Source organism: Fundulus heteroclitus, chromosome 8, assembly GCF_011125445.2.
Source record: "Fundulus heteroclitus isolate FHET01 chromosome 8, MU-UCD_Fhet_4.1, whole genome shotgun sequence".
Taxonomy (NCBI): Eukaryota; Metazoa; Chordata; class Actinopteri; order Cyprinodontiformes; family Fundulidae; genus Fundulus; species Fundulus heteroclitus.
The window spans coordinates 25,195,058-25,213,513 of record NC_046368.1 but is presented as its reverse complement, the minus strand read 5'-3'; the positions used below and the strand labels follow the sequence as shown (position 1 = coordinate 25,213,513).

General features: G+C 40.7%; 1 protein-coding gene across 6 annotated transcripts in view; it reads right to left on the bottom strand.

Annotated features, from left to right (window-relative positions):
* Positions 1-18,456, bottom strand: part of LOC105918027 (electrogenic sodium bicarbonate cotransporter 1) — a 51,067-nt gene that overhangs the window by 29,406 nt on the left and 3,205 nt on the right. For all 6 annotated transcript variants that reach the window (XM_012853007.3, XM_012853009.3, XM_036140418.1 and 3 more), the window contains exons 2-4: positions 11,962-12,035; positions 7,853-8,029; positions 385-517 (exon numbers count right to left, since the gene is read on the bottom strand). In XM_012853007.3, the coding sequence (XP_012708461.2) occupies positions 385-517; positions 7,853-8,029; positions 11,962-12,035 (384 nt within the window). The remainder of the gene's footprint in view (positions 1-384; positions 518-7,852; positions 8,030-11,961; positions 12,036-18,456) is intronic.

The window sequence follows — 18,456 nt, the reverse complement described above, 5'->3', positions numbered from 1 at the left end:
AGATGCTGCTTTTCTTGATGCTTGTATGTCACTCAAAATAAACTGTCTAAAACTTATTACAGAGTTTAAAGGCTGAGTCTGTGCCAAACCAAACTATAACGGCAAGCCCGGCTTGGAAAATGTGGGAGTTTCAGCCTTTTCCTGCTCTCACAGGGCAGGTAACACGAATCCTGATCTGATAAGGACATACTGGGAGTTCACTGGAGTGCAACCTATTTCCTTACACAATCACAAAACATGATGGGATTGTGTTTCACGTTCAGGACTGTGAAGCAGGAAATTTCTCCCAACACTGCCCATTGCTCCCGATTGCCAAAGGACAGGGAGGAGAGGGTGGGGACCGATGCATGCCAGCCTGATGAGACATCCTGCGGAGTGGCTCACCTGGCCGTCTCCTTCCATTCCAACTCCTGCCCGTCCACAGACAGAAGCTCGTCCAATTCTGTGAAGAGCTGAGGAGGTGGCGGTCCATCGTCCTCCTCTCCCAAGATAAACCGGATCCTCTCAGCTGGAGAAACTATAAAAGGGGAAAAGGCAGTTAGGACTATATAAATAAAAAAAAGTGTTTTTTTTTAAAAAAATAATTATGTAATTGTGTAAATTCTACATCTATGATTGATTGACTGGTCTGTCTTGGAAGACAGAGCTAGGATCTAGGAATGCCATTTCCTCAGTGTTGAATTTGTTCACGTTGCAGGTGGGAACAACTCTTTGGAAAACCAGGGTTTGTTGATTGCTGTGGTCAACGACAATTCTATCTGTAATTGGCAGCACAAGCCAATAACAACATATTTCTCCCAATTCTTTGCATTGAAAAAAAGGACCATGTGGACAAATGGAGATGGCACATTACTCTTTGTGTCACTGGTTTAGTTACCTATAAAGTGTCAAAAGTGCAAATAAAAAGTTTGAGTTCATTCGTGTAATCCTCACATTTCATACATGCAGATTCAATCTGAATTCAAGGTCCGATTACTAATCAAAGGCTATGGCCATTTGTCACTTTTTACACAGAGTGAAAAATCAGTGTATCTAGTTGTCTTTTGTGGCACAAAAAACACAAAAAGCCTACATATACTCTCCATGCCAAGAAATTCTTGAATTTACCGTAAAACATTAGCAAACACATTGGGCAATATAATATACCAAAAGTGGGGGTTTTAAATATGCTGTAAGAACATAGGTCCACAACATGAAAACTGATTGGCTTCTCAATCTATTCTCACAATTTTCTTTCCTGAGATACACTTAGAGGATTAAGACCGTTTTTCAATTTGATTAGGACTCAAACTTTTTGCCCATAAGTCATTGTACAATTGTTAAGCCCTACCAGGCTGCAGCAACAACACTGTTCTGAGTGGACAGAGTGACTGATTGAAGAAGAATTGGCCTTAGCTGCTTTTATTATTAGTGATGGGTTAAAACAGCCACAGAAGAAGAATATTAGTGTAAGAAGCTACACAAAAAAACAATCTACATCATGCCCAGAAATGTCTGTGGCTCATTATCGCTGTGAGAGAGGAAACTTTCGGTAGATAACAGGAAGGCAGAACGGAATATGTTTCTCCCTTTAAACCTCAGGATCAACCTATGTCAATCATGGATCATGCTGGATTTGGAAATCTTAGCATTCTTTTGGAAATCTTACATTTAGCAAAGGCTCTTTGGTGTGGGAATAAACAGACGACATGAACTGCTGTTTTAGAAAAGTTAACTAAGCTAAGTGCAAAATGCCAATTGCTCTCTCGGCAGTTTGACATTGGTTCTGAAACCAACTATAATTAATGGCCTTTCACAACAGAAAGGCTGACAAATATATTCACTGCTGCACTTATATTTCTTCAAATGAAACTGGAATCAGCTGAAACCACATTAACTGCAGGAATACAAAAAAACACCAAAACAAATACAAAACACCAAAACAAACAGGGCATAAAAATTTAAAGCAGTTAGCCACAGAGCATAAAAAGTGCACAAATTCTACCTGCATAGCTTTCTAAGGGTAAAGGCCTTTAAAAGGTCAAAACACTATTGCAGACATTAACAATAATATACTCTTGCCATATTAATCAAATCAATCCTAGTGATCAACTTTGTACTTGGTAGAAGAACTTCCAACTAACTGTGAACCACAACTGAGACATACCATAACAGACATAACAGGATCAACGTGGCGTTGCTTTAATGGATGTACTTAACACCTCGTTGTCTTTAAGTAATCTATAAATTTAGCCTCATGCAGCAGGACTGTTTGAGGCAAAGTGTTTGGATACCTGGCTAGAAGCTCAACTGGAAGTGAACCTTTACATTGTGTGGTTCTACCAAAGTGCACTTGTAAATCCAACAAGGAATGTCTCAAAAAGGAAGAAACCGTGAGGCATGGAATGCTGAAGTCAAAGGGCATGTTTAAATCTGGTCTTTGACTTGGGAGGCGGGTGTTGGTTTTCCAAACGGGTGGTACGTGCAAGAGTTCAGCACGGGGTAGTTTTCAAAAATTTCATCAGGGTTATGTCATAGCTCTTTAACACCAAACGGCAGCTACTGAAGACCATTTCGGACTATCGCTGTCCTGATACAAGGCTGTAGTTATCTTCAAGACAAAGTGCATACAGACTCTACATGGAGGATTTGCTATGAAAAGAGCCATTGCTGTTTGAAGGGAAAACTTTGGCTTCACAACAATACGAGGAAGAACGTTTCCCTTCCTTCTGAGAAGTGTCACAAAAATCTGAATCAGGAAATAAAAAGAAATGATTGCCAAACACTAACATTGATTTATCTTCTTGCACTTCCTTAAGATAATCTTAGGCATACCTTAAACCTGTGATCCCCTTTGTCTTGTGCCCTATATCTAATGGGTTTTCCAATGTAACAGGGAAAAAATACTTCTTGATAACACTACCAGGAAAGTTGTGCAACCGTGTTAAGGAGCAAGGCACAATAGTCTATTTTTAAAGCTCTCCTTTAGAATGGTACAAGTCAGCAGTCCACCTTGATGATGTAACGTGGCATGGCTTGCAACCTTCTAATCCTAAAATAGCACGGCATCGCCTTAAATTGGGACAGTTGTTTCTAAGCTTGTACAATCTATAATGAAGCTACAGGGAGGTCAAGATCAGTGCCAGGGAGATAGACTTACTGGGCATTACCCTGGCATTACTGTGCAAGGCACCTCAATCGGCCCACACATACGAGGCATCCCCCGAACATCTCCGGTGTCAATGCCGTTTTGTCACCGCACGGCGTACCTAAGAGCCAAGCCGGGCTCAGGTCGCCCAACTGGTGTTCGGTGAAAACCCAACGTTTTGTTGTGGTTAGAAACAGGCTGAGAGAGGACGGATGAATCAAAAGGTTTACGGGGATTAAGATAAAGGTCAAAACAGCAGAAAATCTAAGACGTGGAAGGCTCTGTATGCACTGTCTACAAGTGTTTGTTTTTTCAGTCGGGACTGCGTGTACCGCACAAAAAAAGGCTACCCACATATCTGATCTGATTGTGGCATAACCATTTCAATAACAATTCTACATTTTAAACACATCCTGCATATTAGGTTTTTCAAAGGCAATCTAAGATAACGGGCCAATCTGTATTTTATCTCTGTGGCCTAATTATTTCTCCTGAGAAAGTACTAGGGGCGTATGAATGGCACGACAGGAGAAGGCAAAAACGGCCAAAGCCAACATCGCATATTTTCCATGGGGTCACCAAGGTTGCTCACGGCTCAACAGTGGAAAAATGTTTATTCCAGCAGTGGCTCTTCATACACAAGAGTCCGTCCTCTCACTCAACCTTACAACACTGTTTACACTTCAGATTTCCTGCAGAGATACAGTCCGATAAGAAAGTGGGAGTCTGTGTCCGTTTGCATATGCACCAGTGTGTTCGGGAGGCGTTTAATGTTCCGTTTCAGTCGCTCTTCACTGCTTCATTTGGTTACACTTGTTTCTTACTGCGTGCAGTTTTCCAGCCAAATAATGAGCCGATGGGCGAAACTTTTACTATTGCTTTTGAAGTGGATCTGTGTATTTTCTTTAGATAGCACCTTTATGTCAATCCCGTCATTACCAGGCCTCCGTAAATATATTTAAAGTAACATGAGAAAACATTAAAATCCATAATATTGCTTACAGAGTGAGACAGAGCAGTTGTAAATCTTTTATACATTTTAAAGGTTGCTAAATTAAATGGCTTCCTACAGCCATATGTTTTTACCCATGACCCAACTTTTCCAGATCGTAAACCTTTTAAAGAAGGAGCTGATTTAAACACATACAGACACTGACAATTTCTTTTTCCAGCTCAGATGTACAGACCCCTACACGCTTAATGGCAACCCTGGCAGAGATGTGCAAAATCTTACAAACAAAAATTATTACACTAACAAAACCTCACACCAAACAATTTAGAGAAATCTACCCTTTAATTTGAGTCAATTTGCTCAATTAAATGACAATTGTTTTAATTTATAATTTGCTTTGAATAAATTAGTATTTAGGAGCTTTTAATTAACAATCTACAACTTCTTGTTTTACTATTTATTTTAAATGGCACCAACAAAACGTTTGCTTCAATATTCTGATATGAGATGTGTTTAATTGGCAGCAAGTGCAAAATCACCATAATTAACAGAAATAAAAAGGTTTGCAAATGTCCCTCTGTGTGTATTTAATCTACATAATGTGTTTTGCAGAGTTACTGAAATAAATAAATTTTTGAATGATATTCTAATTTATTGAAAGAATCTGTACAATACAGCCTTTTTTGTCCCACTGTTACAAATGTGTGAAGTTTACTAAACACTGCTTTAAGATGAAGACCTTAACGGAAACTGTGTGTTTTGGTTAGATGAGCCTAAGATTAAAAGTAAAGGCAAAAGAAAACACTCCAGGTGGGTATAAAGGAATGTCCAAACTTCTTTTTGCCACGCTTTCCAAAAGCTGAAAGTACTCGCAGGAGACAATAAAATTTTTTTTTTTAAAAATTCCTTCATTTATGAACACTAACATAGGTTTACTGTGATTCGCTGCTCAGCAATATACTGTGAATCACTGAACATCTAAAACAAAAAAAAAAACAGATCTCACACTTTTGTCTTATTAAAATAAAAGGCACAGAGTTTCCTGAAGTTGCCAAAAGTCTGTTGTCCTAGATATTATATTATAAAAGCAAAATGACAGCAGGAAATGTGGGTGATAAAAGATGAATACTGTGTGTTGTACCCCACGTTCCCCATTTTAATCTATCAGAGAAGATCTCACCTTAAAAAAAAGCTAGCTTGTGCTGGCGGGACAAATTTGTACCATTCTTGACTTGCCATCGGGGGCCAAATAAAATCATTTCAGGGCTGCACTTTGGACCCCGCTGGGTTAAAGTAAAACAAAGAATGAATTTGTGAAACAGCATCCCAGGGTCACGGTTAGAGATGGACGGGGATGTATGATCCCTTGGGCCTGTTTCTTTTACAAAGTACCAGGAGCCTTGTTAGAGCGCACGGCCTAATGACATCCTCCCATCTAAGGGAGTTAAACAGAAACTCAAAATGAGACTCGTCAGTAACCAGACCTAAATCTGGAGAAAACCTGTGGGGTGAGCTGCAGAGAAGAGTGCAAGACAAGGGACTCTGATCAACGTTCAAAGAGAAAAAATCCAACCTCGTTTAATGAAGTACATGAAGTCGAGGATGTACAAAGTTTTAACAGCAGATAATCTAAATTTAAGAGGCATGAATGACATCCAGAGCAATCAAACAGAACCTGTGACATGCAGATGGGGAGATTAATGAGCACAAACTACTTATCATATCAAGGTATGTTCGGATGGCTAAGCACACAGGCTGCAGGACACCAGACCATGAGGCGCAACAATGGATTACAGCGTCAGAGAAGAGAGGATTACTCAAAAGCACGTCAGCTGCAATCGAGGTAGAAGAACAACAGCTTGACGCGACAAGTGCACGATAGGGAAGATTTAAGGAAAGCAAATCTGCTGGGTTAAGTTTAAAACTGAGATCTTTTTGTTCACCAGTTTCTCAGTTACAAAAGCCCGGACATTTCTCTGTATATTTTCAAAAATACTGTCTAGATTTTTGCTCTTCCAGCCAAAGCCCAGCTAGTTTCAGATGCGTCTTTATTTAAAATACAGACAGAATGCACAATAGTAAATACCCACCGATCTGAAAGAATCATGTGGGCGCCACAGCTGCTACACATTGATAAAACAGCTGTCAGAAGACAGAACAGCTGGACATTCCTCCAGGCGGGCTGTCCTGATGCTTCACTCCTCCACACAGTGGCACGACTGACTTCTGAAGTTAAATTATGGACCCTTTTTGTTATTTTGGGGACACACCTCTTTACTCTTACACAGTGAGGCTTTGTGGGCAAGTTGGCTGCTTTTATGTCAGCTGGCTCTTTGCTTTGCCTTTGACTCGACATGACTGTCACCGGTTTTGTTTCATTTCTGCCCTATAATCTGATCATTTCGTCGCAAAGATCCTCACAAACTCTTCTGAACTTTAAACATCGTTCTAGTCGCCACCTTACTTAGATCCCAGCCACTTCCAGATATCCTTTCATTTTTCCCTACGCGTCCCATTGAGTTTAAAGACTTTCCTTTTATCCAGCTTGTATGACTTTTTAATACCTTAACAATTACCTCCAGCAGACTCTTACAAGATTTTTTTTGGTGAATTCCAGTACTTTGATAATTATATGCCTTGCAGTCATAATGTTTGGGGCCAAACCTCTTGGGGCTACACTAATCCCCCTATACAATTACAGTAAATTGATCCTTTAGTCTATGCTGATGCCAAATTATAACATTAATTCAAAGGTTGTTGGATCTTTCCCACCAGCATAGCTCATTTAGTTATTTAGTTTTTAATATAATAATTTGTTCATGATGTACATCACAGACGTCAGTTTTTGCTTTTTGATAGATGTCCAAAGTCATGGACATCTATCAGTCAGGAAAAGGGTTACAAGGCTATTTTTAGCACATTGGCTCTTCAGAGAATCGTTGTCCATAAATGTAGAAAACACGAAACATTGGTGAACAAACAAATTTGCTCCAAGAACGCAACCAGGCCTTACCCAGATGTCACAAAAGAACCTAGGAAAACATCTAAAGTATGCATGTCTCGCTTGTCTCAGGTAAAGTCAGTGTTTCTGATTAAACAATACAAAAAGACACTGGCCAGAAACTGCATCTATGGGAGAGTCTCTTTCAAAAAACACTTCCCTGTCAATTTAAATATAAGACATCTAGCATAATTTTTCAGCAGCAGACCAATATATAGTATTTCCAACCCCGATGGACATTTCCTTATCCAGGTCACTCCGTGGACAAATATGTTTCGAGGGCAACAGAAAATTCCTCTTTACCGGAGAATTTTCACATGGTTTGTCTTAATTGTAGTGATCCCCTCATCCATCTTGAGTAATTGCTGTAATTTTCTGACTTGATCTCCAACGTCTGACCAACTACTTAATTGCCTCTATCTACTTAGCTTTTAGCTGCTTGAAATCCTTTCCCACAAACCCCAGAGACTGGAGGTAAGCACCCAGGTGTAAGGGAATACCTGTCTTTGTGTTAACTTTACACACAATAGGCCAGTCGGGGTGTCATTTTAAGATTAGCTTGTGCCGTCTTCCCATTCCTATTCCCATGCTCCATCGGCTTTGTTCAGCTTCCTTAACAGCAGAAACGCCAATGACGCTTCGCGCTGAGATGCTGAAACATATCCAAATGACTCCTGAGTAAATTATGAAGTAGTAATGTCGGAGTTATGAGCCACATTCTGCACGCAGAACCTTTCTGGCAGATCTCGGAGTCGGTTGGTGCTGTACTCACTCAGAGGTTTCAGGATACTCGTGGTGGGGTCATCCACGCTCTCCACATTGGACTTGTATGCTTCCACAATCTGCTCGACCCGCTCCCGCTTCTCCTTATGGCTCGACTTCCGTCTGTGGCGTCTCCTCCGGTGGTAGCTCTTAGGGACGTGCACGCCAATGTACACAGTGTGGTGACCTGTGGCAGAACCACACAAACACACCAGGAATAGGCATCAGGACCTTATTTAATAACACACAGGAAACAGACACGTTGTTTTGAAAGCAAAGGGAAAAAAAAGAGACTCAAGTAATCTGGCTTTGTATGAGACATATACTCATCTTTAGGCGTAAAGCCCAGAATTTCTAAAGTGAGGTTCTGTTAAAACCCTTGGTAAACTGGTGGTAAATCCCTGCGGTGTTCTGTATGGTATATAATTACAAAGAGGGCCTGTAGTACAAGCAGGTTCCAGGCCATACAGAACTTCAAACACAAGGATGTTAAAAATCTATCTGAAGAGGAAGGCCGTGTGACACTAGCCTGGCCTGCCAGACTGAGGGTGCATCCGAAAACGTCTTTTGGGTCAGGACACTTCGGCCAAAGCGGAAGTGCCCCAGCGGTGGCTTTGATAAGTGCTGTCCGAATAGTGCAGTGAGTAGAGAAGGAGGTAGGAAAAGGAGCCTGTATGCTAACTCTCATAACCCCCTTTGGCATAGGAACCTTGCAATGTCCCTTAACGCCGCTAAGTAGCTATAAGGAATCCCAGAATCCTTTGTGTGACATGATGTATAAGCACAGCCCACCTCACGCAAATTAATGAAAATGTCCTGAGCACCATTTAGTAACCTTTCACATATTACGTGCCTTGATGGCCATGTCTGCCTTTTTTGTCTACAGCAAAATAAGATCCGGTAGAAAGTGTGACAGTAAAGTTTTAAATCAGAGGAAGCAATAGAATCGGCAGCTGTAATCTGATGAAATACTACTACTCCTTTATGTAAAAGGCACTTTAAAACAACAGCACCTGAGACAAATGCTGTACAGACAATATTCAGTAAATCTTTAAAATGATATTACAATAGAAATATAAAAAGGTATAAGAGCAAAAGTCTGTAACATGTGTTACAGTAAAAGCCAAGGAATATAATGTGTCATAAGGCGAGTTTTAAAAGTGGACAAGAAACTACACTTCTAATATGGAACGTTCCATAACTTAGGAGTGGTAACACTGAAAGCTCTGTCTCCTCTGACCTTAGGCTTAGACCTCGGTACCTCCAGGAGCAGCTGGTCAGCTGACCTGAAGCAACGAGGAGTAGAGGCTGGGTGAAGCAGCTCATGGGGCAAGACCATGTGAACTTTTAAAAACAAATAAAAGGAATCTTAAAATTAACTCTAGAATGCACAGGGAGCCAGGATAGGGGTGATGTGCTCCCTCTTCACAACTCCAGTTAAAAGACGAGCAGCAGCGTTCTGGATCAACTGAAGACGCTAAGGGGAAGACTATATTGTATATATACATACGTTAGCCATGAAAACTAAACTCTCATTAGTTATTTATGTTGTAGAAATTGTTTATTTTGCATATTTTGTGTTGACACCTATTCATGAAATTAAACGAAATAAGACTGAATCATCGCCTGTATGTCAACTCTGTTTAAGAAGATAATAACAAGCAATTGGACTGTTTACTGTTAGAACCAGAAAGTTTGTATAAGTTTACCTTCATATATTTTGGTTTGTGTAATGAGAGCCTCGCTACATTTGTCTAACTTGTGTTTTTTGTAGTTCTTTTTCGGAAGGTTGTAGGCCCTGATTTGACTCGCACCATCCATGTGCGTTTCCGTTGCGTAAGGACATCGGAGTTAAAGGCTGTCCGAAACTCCTTTCCTACCTACGATAGAGTTCTGACTGTTCACCCCATGAAACGTCAAGAAACAGGAGCTATAACGATAACATTTCGGATGCAGACTGACTCACGCCATGTGTATTCAATAAACAGCTTGTTGGTCTGGACAGGTTTAGACTCTCCGGTCTAAAACTTACCGGACCAATCACAGCGCGGGAGGCGGGAGTTTTCAATGCGTCACTCTTTACAAGATGGCAGCCCCAATTGAGCAATGTGTTAATGATGCCCTTTATAATGTCCTGATTAAGCTGGCTGTATCTTTAAAAACTCAACCACTGGCTGCTCTAGGAGCTAAAACAGAGCATGTTGCTGGGAGTTTGCATCACATCCATAGTTATCTGATAGCTTCTACTCTGTTTTCGCTGATCCTGTTAGTCCCTCCTTTGAAATCAGTCTCTACCGGCGGCTTTGAACTCTGATATGCCGTGTTTACTGCGTAAATCAGTCCAGCTGCCCTGGCTAGAGTAACGCAGGTTAAACGGGACTGATGTTCACTCGTTTTTCTTCCAGTCAGGTGCCCTCCAGCAGCAGAAAGTCTACCCTTGGATTCCTTCGCCTGCCAGTAAGCATTGCATTGCAGTGATCCAACTGGCATGTTACAAAAAGACATTTATCAGTGTTTCTACATCTCCATGGGTGACAAATGATCTTATTTTTGCAATTGTGACAACAGAACATTTTGTAGACCGTTTTCAGATCGGAACTTGTGCTTAAATCCAAGTCTAAAGCAACAGATTTTAAGTAGTTATTCTCTCTGTAAGTTTATTTAGTATGATTCCAGATTAGCTGGTCTTGGAGGCTGACGCTAACAGCTGGTCCAGAGGAGCCAAGCTCAAAGGAGATTTCTGCCATCTTAAAACAACCAATTCACAAACATCAAAGTGCATTATGAGGATGGCATTTGATGACCCTTTAAATGATCATCCCACTTGCATTGGGTAATTATTTAAAGAGTAGCTAATGATTATTTACATAGAGGAAAGAGGCGGTGAGCCACCATCGATCTTCCTGTGGTACTGAGAAGAACAAAAGTAAGGTACTATATGGTGTCCAGTCAGAGTGGCTTGCTATCATGAATGTAAAGGGATGTAAAAAGCAAAAATATTAGATATTTTATCTGTTAATTGAATTTTATATTGCCCTAGTTTTCTGTCAGATAGTTACTCTTAATGGAAACTCTTTGCATGTTTTAGTATGTTTCACACAGGAAGATAATTGGTGGCACACTATCTCCTACCTCCTTTCCCGTAGAAATAGTCATTGGCTTATCTGTAAATAACCGAAGAATTAGCAAAATTAGCATTAGTGTAAACCACTGTAATATTCAGAAATAGGCGCTAGGTCTGGTTTTGGCTCCTCTTAGGCAAGATGTTAACGACGATGTGTGGGACTGACTAACCGGAATATATAATAGAAAAAGACACCAAGAGACTATTGTTGTCTACTGGGAAGGAATACTTTGGAGATTAACATTTTACCAGAACTGCATTCAAAAATAAAACTCTGAACCACTCCTTTAATGCGCAAGCCACGAATATTGACAAGGAGATCAAATTTGCCATCAGTCATGACAACGGCTGCTCCCTACACGGAGCCTCTAACAGGAAATGATCATTTATACTGTCCAGGAAGCAATTAGAGACAAGACGAGAGCTAAACTCTTACAAATACTGGGATCAGCTGACTAAGTCAGCGCTGAAGCAACCGTGTCTTTATCTGTTCAAGCCCTGCATACCAAAAGCATGTCTTGCAGGTTTTAATTACATCGTAGTTTTCCTTCAGAGCAGAAACCGATGTTCACCTGAGACTAAATAAAATCCAACGCTGGACCTTCAGACAGAGCAGCTAAGAGCTGGCAAACAGGGGGACAAAAGCGGCAAGAACCCTGACGTGTCTCTCTTTGTGTGAACCTTTTAAGTGGCGGTTTGGGGAAATATGTGAATGTCTCAGTAAATACATGTGGGTGCCTCGGGATTCCTCTGTGGCTTTAGCTGACAAACAATAGTGAGAAGGATTAGAATGGCCATCCTGAGCAACAAAATGTTATCCTAGAAGAATTGCATCTGTTGTTGAGGTGCAATCCTGTACCGATACTTGTGGGATGATGATGACACACCTTTTTTTCTCAGGTGAACCCAACAGTATGGATACACTGTGCGTGAAAAGCACAGCTTTAAGACGTGCACCAGTAGGAAAATAGGTCTGAGAGCAGTTATCTTCCTACCTTCTACTTCCTCTTCGTCGCAGACATGTTTCACAAAAGACGCTCCTCTGTCCAGCACCGCTTCATCCTCCATTCTGGTAGACAAAAAACAAAAAAAGAAGAGAAAAACTGGTAATTAGAATACAAAAAAAAAATCATGCAACTTTGTATAATTTGGTGTCTTCACTATAAAGCACAGTCATTATCTCAAAAACGTTTATTTGACTAAATCTAATTTTACCACAAAACGTTTTTTCAAACTATTCGTTACCCATGAACTTTGTCCACATTTAGTCATGTTGCGTTTTGCTACAATTAAAGCTGCAGGTCTTCTGGGGTGTGTCTCTACCAGCTCTTTGGAAAATTCCTACAGCCTAAACAGGTAGGATGGACTGTGTCTGTGAATGCCCCTGCCATGGATTCACAGTTGGATTTAGGTCTGGACTTTGACTGGGTCATTTTAAACAATGGAAATAATTAGATCTAAATTATTATATTGTAACTTGGCCTGCATATTAAGGGTTGTCAAGCTGGAAGGTGACCATCTGCCCCATTCTCAAGTCTACAGCATGAGGAAAAGCATTCCTAATGATGCTGCCATTACCACGCTCCACCATTGGAGTGTTGTTTTCAGGGTGATGTGCAGTTCTATACCTATACCACATGAGATACAGGAAGTTTAATATGGGTCTAACCAGATCAACTTGTTTTACATACTTCTTTTACATGCTAGCATGTAGGAAACATGGCCCGGATGCAAACAGAGCTTCTTAAGGCTTTCTTTCAGCGATATAACTATTATTGCATTCTTGCCCGATTACGTTTCCACGTTGATACGATCTTTGCAACTCCTCCATGAGTTATTTTATGTCTGCTTCGCATATTGTTAAATACATTGTGCTAGTCTATAACATGAAACCCCAATAAAAAAATATGCTGAAGTTTCTTGTGGAAAATACTGACTCATTCACTCTTCGGACGTTTGCTGAAAAGCGTTAGAAATTTAAAAGCGTATAATAGAAGCCAAGTGAAACCCAGCTGAAAGCCCCTGGAGTGCCTCAAGAATCGCAAGCTGTGGGAATAAAAGCGATTTAAAAAAAAACGTCTAGGCATGGGATGGCGACGTGCTCCAGCATGTTTTTGTGATGAGTGCTACAGATCAGTTTTTTTTTTTTTTCTCCGTTTTATGGTAACTGGAAACTTCTGTGGCAGCAGGTTACAGCATCTGAAAGCAAGATGGGATCTGCTTCCAGCAAACCCATACTGACTTGCAACGCAAATTATGGGAACATGTTCATTGAATCAAAACCTCATTTACCAATTAACTAGAATAGCTTGGCATTGAAATTAAACAATAATGGGTGAGGACAGCGAAACTGCCTCCTAGCATGTAATAAAACTACTCAAAAAGCTAAAACCTGCCATTTAACACCATAACTAGTTAGCTGGTAACACTGGACAACTTTCCACAACAAAAGAACAAGTTCATTCAGATAAACTGCAGCATGAAACAGGGATATTTAAAATTTAGACACTTTTTTTTCCCTGCATTGAGCACAACTGACACACCTGAGTATCAGAACTTGCCAGCACATGCATCAGTATCAGACATAGGGTAAGGAGTAAATAGCATAATGAGTCATTTTTCAATGACATTTAAAAAGGCCCATCTTGGGCACAAACAAGGATACAAGCCCAGACAACATCAGAGGCGTTCTCCTCCGTTTCAGACTTCATTCCTTCCATCAAGCTGCTTAAAAGATGTTCCTGTAAGGTTGGAAGAAACTCGGTTCCCCCTCGTCTAGTAAAGTACACACATTCAGGCTATAAAAGGGTGCTTTAGGCCACATGACGTAAAATAGCCAAGAAACCTGTTCTATAAACAGAAAATGGGTCTACCACAAGCATTTCTTAGTGCCACAGACGAAACCTTTCATCACCCACGTATCCCATTAGGCCACTTTGACCCAACTTAGGTGTGTGAGAATCAAATTAACAGGTCCTTCTCGGTTAAGTTTCACTTGAGGTTATTGGGGAAGATATCAGTCGATCAGCAATTAGCCACAGGGGACTTATGAGCTGAGGGGGGGTGGGGGGGGGTGTGATTGCAAATTAAGGGGAGTGGGGCAGCGCTGAATACTGTAAACAAAGCCAGGAAGAATACAGCGTGTTCCTTCAGTTGCATTGAGAACTTGTTTGAATTTCCCATGAGGCTATGCTATCTGGATATGTGTCGATGGAAGTAGAACATGGATAGGTTTGATGCTGCTGTTAAACTAAAGACATCACGACCAAAGCATGGATGTCATTAATCTCTGTGCCCTCCGTTTGTTGCTAAATAAACAACAGTTGCACTACAACATTATATTAAATGGAAAGACTCAGCGCTAGCTTCTAGCTGCCAGTTACTTTCCACCTCCTCTCCTGCCAGCTACGTACCCCCCCCCCCCCTTACAGGACAGGACGTACTGCAAACACCACTTGTTTCAAGGACCTGCTTATGTCACACTGTTATCTTTTGTGGAGATCTTGTTCCTGAGCAGACCCAGTGACACAGTTTAAATGTAAATCCGTTGCAGCGCTGTTTATATTCATCAGCACAGGTTTTATGTATGGGATCTAGGTCTGGGGCTGAGGCGGTCGTGGAAGAAGGTGGAATTTGCATGTCTTGAGATCCTCACTCTGTTGAAAGATCCCGAGAAGAGCCGCTTTGGGTTTGGAGAACCAAGGCATTTAATACAATCTTTGGGCTTCCACAAGTAAAGAACATGAACTGTTAAAACATGCTGCAGGTTATTATGTCAGCAAAAAAAATTCAGTGTGTGAAAGCTTAAAGTGTTTGCTGTAGTTTCCTTCTCAAAGCCCGACTTGTTCCCCAGAGATCAGCTCTGCAGCCACCAATAATCATCTCATATATTAACAGTCTAACTTCCATTGTTATCCCAACGGTACTGTGACGTAGCCTGCTGCAACAACACCCAATCAGGTGCTATATCAGTATTAACAATCATTTTGGTGCAATTCCAAATTTGTTTGAACGCAGACAGAATTGACTTGTTCAATTTAAACTAAAATCTTTGAATTTTCCATTTCTCACCCCGCCTCTCAGTACGTAGGAAGCTCAATTGATGATGTCTTGCCTTTAAAGGGGCCTAGTCGCGTACCATGACCTTATGAATTTCTACGCCAGTAGCTCACTCTTGTCCGATTAAATTATCATGCCCTGTTGGGTTATTAGATTTCATTTCTGTGCTTTACACTGTTTGTTAGTAAACAAAACACTTTTTGAGTACGTTTACCATAACAAGACCACATGACAGGAAGTAGGATATTGCACAGGCGTGCAATGAGTAAACAGGGAGGAACAATGGAGCCAAGCGAGTCGGCAACATTGAGTGGAGGTGTGAAAAGAAAGAGGTCAAGTAACCCTAACCCTGTAGATTGGGTTAGTCTGCGACCACACTGAGCTGTCACTACACTCAGAGGCATTGCAGAACGGTCTACTGGTCCATACTGTAGCTGTGTCAATTGTCGCCATCTTGCTTTCCGATAGTTCCGTGGTACTACTGGGAGATGGCACAGCAATGTTTATGTCTGCTGATCGTGCCCGGTTCAAAGTTCTTCTTAGGCTCAAAACAGACAAAGTAAAACTATCAGGACGAACGATTGCCGTATATTGTTTTATTTGAAGATGAATATATGTTTTTTGTGTTTTCTTTATATGGTCAAAATACTTGACTAGGCCCCTTTAAGTCTCCTATGAAGAAGATGGTAAATTCAGTTTTGCTAACTTTGACTTTACCAACAAAGGGTACGTTTTTGCCCTTGGTTGATCATGGAGATGTAAATATCGCCTCTTAACTGTGCCTCTATGTTCCTGATGCAGTCTACCATAAACCTTTTAGGAGAAGGTTCAACAAACTTTAAAACTCTGGACTCGTTACTATGTCGAATCTTTGGTACAAAAGAGCAGACCATCGATATATCCTTATTTCTAGAACTATTCTGGGTTTTCTCCCTTGACATTGTTCACATATTCTGTCCCTCAATGTGGAAATCTGCTCCAAAATGCGAATAACTCATTTAATGAAGTGTGTTTAATCAACCTGTAAACAATGTGAATGTAAATGTTTGTTAGACTGAACTCTATCACGTGTCATTGGACTCAGTATACATTACAATAGTAATACCTCTGCTGCTTTTATAGTGTGCAAAATATTTTGAGGGAGTTGTAGTTCAGTGTTGTCACCTTGGTCAGAACATTCTTGTAAATCACATTTTAAATCTCAACACTTGTCCTCTGGTTAAAAAAACAACAACATATAAATAAAAATGATGAAATAAAAAAACATTTCACTGGCTTTTCAATGCCAAGCAGGCTCACATCATCACAGATCCTCTATTGTCCTCAACACTGGACATGTGGTTTTTCAGGGTATTAGAGGCTTTTCCACTTATTCATCCTGTGTTTCCCGCTAAAACCACCATAAGTGTTTATTGCCATAAAGCTCAGTTTTAGTCTCATTTAACCAAAGCTACACAGTTCAACCTAAAGCCCCAGTTGAGTTAACTGAATTCAACACGTTTATGCTTGCGATGGTCGGACAGGCATCCCTCCTAAACACTACCTGCTCCTAAGATGTCTAAAGTTTGTTATAAAGACCTCCATGAAGGCGGTGGTAGCGAGCTAGACTTGGGGTCTTCTTCCAGCATAGAAGCCAGTGGCTAAAAGAAATGGGCCTCATTTTATACAGGGAGTCACGAATTACTAAATGAACGTTCCTAGACACTGTGAGCAACCTAAACAAGTAAAGTATGAATTTAGAAAAACAAACATTCAGCGACATTACGCACCAGAAACTGTATCGCTGCGGAATTAAAATATTTTTAGCACAAGATCTTTTTTCCCCTTGAATAAATGTACTGAATCAAAGGCTGTGTATTTCTGAAATGTCAATGTGAGGTTATGCTCCTGATAAAAGATGAACTTAGTAAGACTTTTTACTTATCTGTACGAGGAATGGCAACAAAACTCGTTTGCGGCCGCACAGAAACTTCCGAAGCACAAAGGGTGAAGCTGAACGGTTTCTTTTTTTGCTTCACCTTTGCAACAAAAGTAGAAAAGTGTGTTGGATGCAGAGATTAGGTGCATGGAGACGGGTCATGTGGCACAGTGAAGAGGCCTTTCAGAAAGCCACTCGCTGCACAGGAGAGCAAACTAGGCTCATGTTTCAGGTTTACTGCTGGCCATGGAGCAGCATTAATCACCTCGCATGGTGGCCCGGGACAGGGAGAACTTAATAAAGGGGAAAACCACCACAGGTGGTGCAGGGACACCCAGGATGCAGCGGAGGTAGTAAGAATGCGGCCACTGTGAGAATTAGGCGTGGGCTACACAAACAACAGGTAGGAAACCTGAATTCTTCTCTTCAGCATCACTCAGGAAAGTCAAAAAGAGGCTAAGGCATGGGGACACGTATCTCCTTCACATCATTGTTACGGAGTATATCTCGATCTCCTCGTTCGCTTCCTGTTGTGGCTACTTCGTGTCAGAGCAAATGCAGTTGTCAAGTTTATGCTTTGCTTCATGTTGGCCTTCTGAGGCTGGATCACGCTGCCAGGTCCTGAGAAGGCAGGATCAGGGATCCTTGGGATCAGGGATCATCTACATCTCTTTACAGAGTGACGTACCCAATCCCAGCAGTCAGCTAGATTTACCATGAGGTTCAGCAAGGACAACAAGCTGTACAATAATAAGTTAGGAGTCCTGCGGCGATGACATTTACGCTTAGCCAACCAAAATAGCCAAAATCTCTGCAGGATGTCAATTCAAAAGGCCTGTTATTAGAACATATAAACATTTTATTTTAATAACCACAATGCAAACACATCACATAGAATTTCCACGCTCTGGGAAATTCCTCATTCAGCTTTTTTTTGTGAATTTTAACTCTCATTAGATCTATATGTCAACATCGCCTGCAGTCATGTGATGCTGTGGGCGAGTTTGTGATATCACATCGTGTGCAAAATTCAACCAGCTGATATGTTTTTCAGCATTGTTTCTTTTACACCACAAGTCAAATTTCACAAATTTAACTGGTAACAGGCTTCGACAAGAAGCCATAGATTACACATAACCCACATAGAAGCTAACATTCAAAGGGTTAAGAAAAAAAGTGAATTGCAAAATAGTCGAGGAAGATCCCATGAAACAGCTTTGTCACAATAAAAAATAAAAAGATTACTTGAGTAATTACAACTATTGTTCTCAATCTGTGATGCAAGTAGCATTGGTGCAGCTTTTAGTGGTAGTAAATTAATAATAACATAGAACTAATAAACCCAAATAGCCAAAAATAACCCATCAAAGACACTGAAGTGCACAAGAGTGAACTGGGAAAATACCAGTGGCTGCTTTTGCTATATATTTTTACTCCTGAAGTTGGAAGATAGATTAAGGAAAAACATTAGACCCAACTTGATCATATTTCTAGCAGCAAAATGAAAAACCAG